The sequence below is a fragment of the Phacochoerus africanus genome, chromosome X, assembly GCF_016906955.1.
Source record: "Phacochoerus africanus isolate WHEZ1 chromosome X, ROS_Pafr_v1, whole genome shotgun sequence".
Taxonomy (NCBI): domain Eukaryota; kingdom Metazoa; phylum Chordata; class Mammalia; order Artiodactyla; family Suidae; genus Phacochoerus; species Phacochoerus africanus.
Window position 1 is genome coordinate 50,537,833 of NC_062560.1, and position 9,174 is coordinate 50,547,006.

The 9,174-nt window shown below is 35.7% G+C and overlaps 1 protein-coding gene across 5 annotated transcripts in view; it reads left to right on the top strand.

Moving 5' to 3' along the window:
* RRAGB (Ras related GTP binding B) overlaps positions 1-7,118 on the top strand; it is a 31,409-nt gene extending 24,291 nt beyond the window's left edge. For all 5 annotated transcript variants that reach the window (XM_047765160.1, XM_047765156.1, XM_047765157.1 and 2 more), the window contains 4 exons: positions 1,559-1,681; positions 3,721-3,812; positions 5,468-5,583; positions 6,604-7,118. In XM_047765160.1, coding sequence (XP_047621116.1) covers positions 1,559-1,681; positions 3,721-3,812; positions 5,468-5,583; positions 6,604-6,701 — 429 coding nt within the window. In that variant the 3' untranslated portion in view covers positions 6,702-7,118. The remainder of the gene's footprint in view (positions 1-1,558; positions 1,682-3,720; positions 3,813-5,467; positions 5,584-6,603) is intronic.
* Positions 7,119-9,174: the final 2,056 nt, after the last annotated feature.

Below are 9,174 nucleotides of genomic sequence, written 5' to 3' on the forward strand. Positions count from 1 at the left end.
CACATAGGCTTCTTTTCCTGCTTCCTCCCTCTCTCCCACTGATCTAGTTATTTGAAAGACTGGCTCCTTTTTGCTCCTCCTGTGGTCAGCCTTTTCCTTCAGACTGCTTCTGGTATCCATTGACAGGTCTGGGTAGGAAAGCATCCTTTTCTGTCACTGGTAGCTACAGCCTCAGTATCATTGCATCTGACAACTATCTACAACTAGAAGCAAAGAAACCTGATTTTCCAAGGAGAAAAACAATTGGACTTTAAAATAGCTACTGATTAATTTCTTTAACTAATTCATTTTTTTCCCAATATTATGTTTACCCAGCCTCACTCTGATAACAGATCATTTTAAGATACCTGTCTAGGAAGTACTGTTCTAGATTAATTTGGGCCGAATTTCTCTCAAAGCCTTATTCCCATAGAACAGGTAACCGTGAATAAGGATGGACATGACGCACTGATAAGAACCAACTGCGGTGTGAAGGATGGCAATACATAACACGACCAAAGACAATTGGCTAATCACAACACTGCTGTGAGTGACAATGTCTCTGCTGTGGTTAGCTTTGGTGCCTTCTCCAAGGTAAATTCAGCAGTGACATTAACACCAACCTGGGAACTTGGAACCTGAACCCCCATGCCTAAGTAATAAAACTAATTGGAACAGAGACATGGCACTACTATCTCTTACATCAATGTTGCATACATAAATAGAGCTGACATAAATTTTTATATTAAGTTTTATTCTGCAAGCACTCATTGCATATCTGCTTGATGCTGTTGGACACACAAATGACTAAGACCAGGTTCCTGCCTTCTAATAGGGGAGAGAAGAACATTATACACCTTATCAGACAAATTGGAGTGAAATTGAATGAAGTATAATAGTGGAACATCAAATAAAAGAGCCTTAATAGAATAGAGGGAGAGTGTAGTTAATTTCAACTCCTTATATTAGTCATACTCCTCTGGAAGAAGTCAGTTTTAGGCAAACACGCAGTGGGCCGTTTTTAATTCAGTTGGATCAATAATTTATACAGCTGACAGTAAGCTTTTTGGTATGATAATGCCACTGATTTCTCTTGTAAATTCTCTTGTATGTTATCCCATTGAGAGGAAGGGCCATTATTCTGTATGGCTCTGATATTTCCAAAAAATTGATTCTTGGATGTTTGTTTAATCTTTATCATTCTTTGATCTTTAGGGAAGTCTACATTATTGGATTTAGATATCTGTTGAATGGCTGGATTAGAAGCTCTTTAGCCTAATAGATCAGAGTTTTCAACTTACCCTAAGGCAATATGATGGAATTAAATTCTTTATTTTAAATTATCAGTGGTAAGAAGCATTTTTTTCAAAAGGGTTTGAAACTTTAAAAAAAATCCAACTGAAGGGTAAAAAATATTAGCTTTGTTTTCTAACTTTGTGTCATATTTGTTGTCAGTATTTGTTTAGACTCAATTATCACCATATTTTGCTGTTTTTGTGTTACAGTATATATACTCATTTGCAGAGATCTGGGACTGGCTACCTGTTAGTAATATTACACTGTGTTTCTGTTCTGTTAGGCTTGGTCAAGCATTGTTTATCAACTGATTCCCAATGTCCAACAGCTAGAAATGAACCTAAGGAATTTTGCTGAAATTATTGAGGCTGATGAAGTGCTTCTATTTGAGAGAGCCACTTTTCTGGTAAGAACTTTCTGCACTGCAGATGTACTTCACACTTAACCTTCTTCTGTTCAGCAACAGAGAACATGTTGCCACTTTCAGGAAGAACCTTTTTTCTCTTTTGTCATTTCGGCATGCATAGCCTTATTTATGAAGTAGTACTGTCAGTAAGTAATCTGAAAGAAGTCCTTTGGTGTGTGGGTCTTCAGTAATTAGTAAAACTTAGATGTTTGCAGGTATGCCTTACCATAGAGTTATTTCTGTTAATAATTGTTCACTTGTGTTAAAGAATTCCTATTTCCTGTTTACTTTTATTATGAAATGATGGGCATTTTCCTTTTGAGAAAACTTGCATCCCACCTCTTTCTCCAGAAGAATGAGTTGAAAACTTCTAATATGGAAGAGATATAATGGTCAACTCAGTGACATAGCTAAGAGTTCAGATGGGGAGATGAAAGGCCAAAGAGGCTATGTCAGTATTTTTATTTTTCTTATAAATTCAACTTAATGATATTAGTGCCTACTGTGTGTATGTTCCTGAGGGAGAATGCAAAACCCAATATTATATTTAGAAGTAAAATTTTTAAATAACAATAATAGAAACTAACTTGAGATGTCACAAAGCATTGCATAAGTAATTGTGATCAGCTTAATAAATGTAACTCTTTAAGAGCAGCTCACAGTAAATAAATTGTTTCTTAGCTCTACCAATGCTTGATGATTTTAGACATATTTCTTAATCTCTGAGTTTGGTTATCCTTTTATAAAATGGATACAATAATATCTATATCATAGGTTTATATTCTGTGGATTAAAATGGGACAAAGCAACATTAAGCCCTAGCACAAAGCTTAATAAGTATAGTTGGCAAAACTATTTAAACATTGGTTTCTTTTGCTGTTAACAGCCAACGGAGGGCAGAGACTGCAGAGTGCAATTTTTCTTCCTTCCTTTGTGGAAACATTATTTGTAATGGTAGTGCATTCGGGAGTCATCTTTTCTGCTAACTGGTCGTCCTTTCTGCTTATGGTTAGGCAAGGAATCCTAACTAGAGTGTCTTTCTGCCTCAGCTCTTAGGTAGGGGCCACTTGCTTGGAATTACTGAAAGGAGCCCTGTCTTTCCTGCTAATGTGAATAGAAACAAGAAAGTGAACTCTTCTGTCTGTATTGATACACATGGCATTGTGCAGTCTTGCTTCAGCAATATTCTGCCACATCTATCACACATGATCATAGAGATTAACCTAATATATACTCTGTTCTTCACTGAAAGTAACAGGTGGCTTTGGTATCTCTTGAAGATTAAGTTTAGGTGTGATTGTCCTTTTTTGCTGAGGTGCTTGAAGTCAAGCAGTGGAGGACTATTCTACCACTGGTCTAGGGATTCTGTTTTGAAATTTTCACGTAGTTTCAGGGAATTGCCCTGTGAATTTTCTTCTGGCAAATGACTCAGTTTTGCTTCCTACTAGAAACTTTATATCAGCCTATAGGAAATACTTGTGTGATTTTATTAAAATCTGAAAGTGTTAGAGAAAGTATTTTCAGCTGGCATGGATGTCCATCATGAATAGGTTCATTTATAAATAGTAAATTCTCAAAGGTTAGACTCATTTAGTTGAGATTTTTAAATATAATACTAAAAGCCACTTGGTTGTAGCCTTTATTAAAATTAAATACATTAAGTATATCTCCAGAACAGCTAAGAATTTTTATTTTTCCTTTTTCTTTTGTACTTTTTATTAATCAGAGATCATCCTGTGAAATACTAAAATAAGATGAGTATTTAATGATTAGTCAGTGAGAAACAACATCAGTGAGCCAAGATAGACAAAACTTAAATGATCTAGTAAAATTATAACCAAACAGTTCTGGATGGATCATCCTTAGGGATGTTAAAATTATGCAAGATGTTCACAGGATATGGGACAGAGGAAAAGAGACATTAAAGCCAGGTGCCAGGTCTACCCTGAAAATCAGTGTGACCAAGAGACTGATAGATATATGCCTTGAGAAGTAGTAGAGGGTAGTATGGATTTAAAGGGCTTTGCTCCTTTTCATAGGTGATTTCTCACTATCAGTGTAAAGAACAGCGTGATGCCCACAGGTTTGAGAAAATCAGCAACATTATTAAGCAATTTAAGCTGAGCTGCAGGTAAGAGATCTTGTGTGATGTATTTATTTCTGGGAAAAAAATTGTCATTTTTGAGATGTTCAGATAACTATAGTAGACTATATATATTCAGCATAGTTCCTTAAATTAAAAATAAAGTTAGGAATTCCCTGGTGGCTTAGAGGGTTAAGGATCCAGTGTTGTCACTGCTGTGGTGCAGGTTTGATTCCTGGCCCAGGAACTTCCACATGCCATGGACACAGCCAAAAATAAATAAATAAATAAAGCTAAACTCTAAGGGGGCCTGCAATTGACAGAAGTGAAAGATGTTTGCCTTTAATGCAAACGGAAGTGATGCAGGAGAAGCATGTGAAAAATATCTAAGCAGAGTACCTTTTCAAGATGTTTAATACTATTTGGGAAGAAGTAGACAGAAAATGTCCAAGAGAATTTTGAATAAGAAGAAAGAAGAAGAATTTATCAAATACCAAGATTTATTATAAAACTACAGTAATTGAAATAGTGAAGTATTGAAGTTCCCTGGTGGCTCAGTTTGTTAAGGATCTGGTATTGTCCCTGCTGTGACTCGTGCTGCTGCTTTGGTGTGGGTTCAATCCCTGGTCCAGGAACTTCCGCATGCTGTGTATGTGTGTGTGTGTGTGTGTGTGTGTGTGTGTGTGTGTGTGTGTGTGTGTGTGTGTGTTATGGCCAAGTAAAGTAAGTTAAATTGATAAAATAAAATAGATTGATTCAGGAATGGTACAAAGTAGAGAATCTAGAAATGTGTAATCATATTGTCTCAGCTTTGATTAAATACAGTTTGAGGGAGTTCTCATTGTGGCTCAGCAGTAATGAACCCAACTAGTATCCATGAGGACACGGGTTCAATCCCTGGCCTCGATCAATGGGTTAAGTATCCGTCATTGCCATGAGCTCTGGTGTAGGTCACAGATGTGGCTCAGATCTGGCGTTGCTGTGGCTATGGCCTTGGCCAGCAGCTACAGCTCCAGTTTGACCCCTAACCTGAAAACTTCTTTAGTTGCAGGTGCCGCCCTAAAAAAAAAAAGACAAAAAAAATGTAGTTTGAATCTTAGCATTGTGGATATAGGAAGAAGAAATGACTGAACATCATAATTTAGTAAAGATTTAATAATCAAAATTCTTATCCTGGTAAAACTTTGATGCCTAGACAATACAATAAGTTTTTCCCTTTTATACCTTAGCATGCTTTGAGACTTTCTGTCATGTTTATGCTAACATTTTAAAGAAGAAATAGCAAATAGTATATGAATATTATTACCCTTTTTGTTTTCAAAGAAATGGGATCATTGCTGGAGTTTCAGCATAACTAGCATTCAAAAGATAGAGTTATTAAGCTCAGTGATCAATTAAAGAAACTTCTTAAATATTAGAGAAAATTTCAGTAACATGATTTTTAACATGGATCCAGGTCTAAGCCCACTTTCATTTCACAGTCACTATCAAGTCCTAACCCACTTTCTGTCTAAGTCACTTTAAGATGTTAAATTAAGCTTTAGAGTTTTCCTTGGAAAACAGAGTGGGATTAGTCATTAACTGTCTTAATGAGGTGGTGAATTGAGATATAATGCTATCAAAATGTTTAACATCAAAGATAAGAATTTCTTATATTTCTATTATTTTATGTTCTTTACTCACTTTTCTCCTTTCTCCTATAGCAAGCTGGCTGCCTCTTTCCAGAGCATGGAAGTCAGGAACTCTAACTTTGCTGCTTTCATTGACATCTTTACATCCAACACTTATGTGATGGTCGTGATGTCTGATCCATCCATTCGTAAGTTTAAACTTACTTGACATAGATTCAAACCACATATTATTTAAACTAATTTCCCTAGAGTTAGTATATTATTAAAGGTATCAAAATCCATTTTGTAGTGAACAACACTGTGAATGTACTTAATACCACTGACCTGTACGTTTAAAAATGGTAAAAATGGTAAATTTCATTTTATGTATATTTTACCAATATGAAAAAAAAAATTTAGTATTAGTGGTAAATACTTTCTTATTTAATAGGCATATTTTGAAGCTTAAAAATAATTTAGTCTCCCAGGTATTATGTTTTCTTCATGGGGTCAAAAATCAAGTTACTAAATCTAGGGATTTTTAAAGAAAAAATACCCAAATATATGACTTATGCTCCATATGGGATAGATTTTTTTTTTTGGCCATGCCTACAGCATGTGTAAGTTCCCGGGTCAGGGATCAAACCCATGCCACAGCTGTTGCTGTGACAACACCAGATCCTTAACCCGCTACACCACAAGAGAACTCCATGGGATAGATTTTTAAAAGACTAGTCAGTTTAAACTCTGAACTATTAAATGTTGAACCATTTTATATGTATGTCATTGTATACTCTTAAGTACCATATTTGTTATGTGCATAGAGAGAGATATTTGGTGCTTCTATGCCATAATAGCCATATCCATTACAACCATTGAAATAAAGGTTCTAGCAGTATTTCCGGGATGTTCCCAAAAGTTTAAATTATCTCTTAAATTAATCTACCTTATTAGAATACAACATAATAGGTTTTTTTTACCATTAGTCTCAAATCAAAAGAGTTTAAAAATTTATTTTGAAAATGTTATGTTTAGAATATAAGCAAATCTTTTAATTATTCAGAAAAATTTAACTCAGTTAACTTGGGACCTCCTATTCCTGTATGTTTTCTGTGATATACATTGAGGGATTTGACTCTTTTTTGTTTCTTTATTTGTTTTTCCTAGTCAGATATTCCTTTGGCTACTTGTACTTATTCTGTTGAGTTTCTCTTCTACCCCACCCTTAGCTTCCGCAGCCACTCTGATCAATATCCGCAATGCCAGGAAGCACTTTGAAAAGCTGGAAAGAGTGGATGGACCAAAGCAGTGTCTTCTCATGCGCTAAAACATTGCCAAATGCTGTTTCAGAAAAAAATTGAAATACAGTTTCTTAATCTTAATGTTGTATTTGTATATGTAGGCTCTGAAATGTGATGCTTATTTCTTCCCTACTCCCCAGTCTCAATGTTTAACCTTGAATGCTGTTTACTCAAATAGCCAGTGAGGAGTTAGAAGATAAGCTGTCTATAAAGTTGGTGTGACATAAAAGTAGGTGATATGTAAGTGTTCTGCTAACAAGGTTCTAATAGTATAATTGTTCTGATAACCTGGTTTCAGTAGTTGTGTGTGCCAAAGCCTTTCCCGATATCATCTTGTATTCCTTATCAGATAGTGACCTCTATGTTTGAAATACTCCTGTTCCTCAGCATGCATTGAAAATATTCCTTAACTTCAATTGTGAATAAACTTGTGCTGTTAGGGATTTCAGTGTCTGTTTTTTCTTTTCCTTATTTCTTCAAGTTTTCCCTAAGAAATAGCAAATGAATTCCACACTTATCCCAGGGGAAAGCAGTACAAAATAAAGTTGAATGGGAAGGATGAGTCAAACGTTAACCTAAAAACTAGGCAAAAGATTTAGATAAAATGATAAAGGAAATGGGAAAGGAATTTTCAAAGAAAATTATTCTCTGACTGATGGCAGCTGGAGAAGCTGTGGTAGTAATCCAAGGCTGAAATGTGTTGGAAGTCTATTTCAGGATGCAACTGGAGAAGGAATGAATAAAAAGTTGAGGGAAATTCATGAGATGTAAGTCTTCTTTCTTTGAGCCCCAGGAATGGTTAAGTGTATATATTCTGTAACACCTAATGAGTTATGCCTTCACTATACTAGTTAAGTAGTATTAAAACCTCTTTCCAGCTTGGGGTTTGACCTCATCTTCCTAAGGAAAAGATGAAGCATTTTGAACTGGAAGAAACAGAGCTTGACATCACTAACTGGAATTACTCAAAGCCCTAACTTTTTCAGTTTCTATAGAGCTGAAACAAAACGCAAAAGCATCTACAACACAGTAGACTCATCTCGATTCTCTTGTCTCTGTCATGAAGAAACTTCTTCTAGACTGCCAGAACCTCACCTTTACCTTTCCCCATCTTGTTGTCCCCATTTGAGAGAAATAGAGTTTTTAGCCAAGCAGCAAAGGATATGTTGTTTTTTAGGCAGCTTAACATTATGTAGGTTAAAAATCTCAAGTCGTAATCTCATGGAACTAGTTTTATCAACAGTTGTATTAATCTACAGAAGGAGATGTTTTTAAGTAGATGTTCCAGATTCTTTATCCTGTTAGCACCTAGGAAAATGAAAAGAGCAAATGAACTGGGAGTCTGTTCTGTGACTAATGATTTGGCATGTTTTCACTATCCTCTGTCTGGGGTGGAATTTGAAGGAAGACACCTTAAAGTGGTTTTTTTGTTGTTTTTTGCAAGGGGGTGTGAATAGATATATAGATAATTGAGGACAAGAAAACAGTTATACAATTTACTCTATTTGCTCTTGGCTCAACCCTTGCTCAGATTCTAGTTATAACTTGGACTCAAAAGATGCACAAAAGGATGAAATGTTAGAAAAATAAGGTAATGATTTGACTTTATTATGGTGATGAGCAGCCAGTCTTTGTCACTGAAGACAAAAATGTTTTGAGACAGATATTTGTCCAAAGATGGTGCCATGTAGAAACTGAAGTAAATGCAATGGACAGTGAAGGCATGTCCACAGAAAAGAGTTAGAAGAAATCAAAACCAGAGATGTGAATTTATGAGATTAGTAGTACAATCAAGTAATGCTTTTTATAGACCACGTATTAGCTATGTCAGTAGGATAAGGCAATGGTTCTCATACTTGAGCATGCATCATAATCACTTGGAGAGTTATTGCTAAAATACATCTGGGGGATGAGGCAGCAGATTCAATAGGTCTGGGGTGGGACCCATGAATCTACATTTCTAACAAGGTCTGGGATGTTGCTGATATTGATCCTGCTGGTCCTGGGACTACACTTTGGGAACCGCTACTTTAGGTTGTACAATGTGATATTTGTTTTTTAGCAAGTATGATTTAACATACATATACATTGTGAAATGATTACAACAATCAGGTTAATTAGCACATCCATCAACCCATACCATTTTTTTTCTGGTAAAGAACACTTAAAATCTACTCTCCTGGAAAAATTTATACAATCCAGTATTATTAACTATAGTCACTATGCTGTAATTAGGCCACCAGAACTTACCATCTTATAACTGGAAATTTGTAGTATTTGCCTAGCATCTCGCCATTTCCCTCACTCATCAGCCCCTAGCAACCATATTTCTACTCTGTTTGATGGCCTTGGATTCCACATGTAAGTGAAATGATACAGTATTTGCCTTTCTCTGTCTGATTTATGTAGCATAATGTCCTGAAGATCAGTCTGTATTGTCACAAATGGTTACATTGGAGTGGAAGAGGCAGAAGCCACACTCTGGGCTTGAAGAGTATG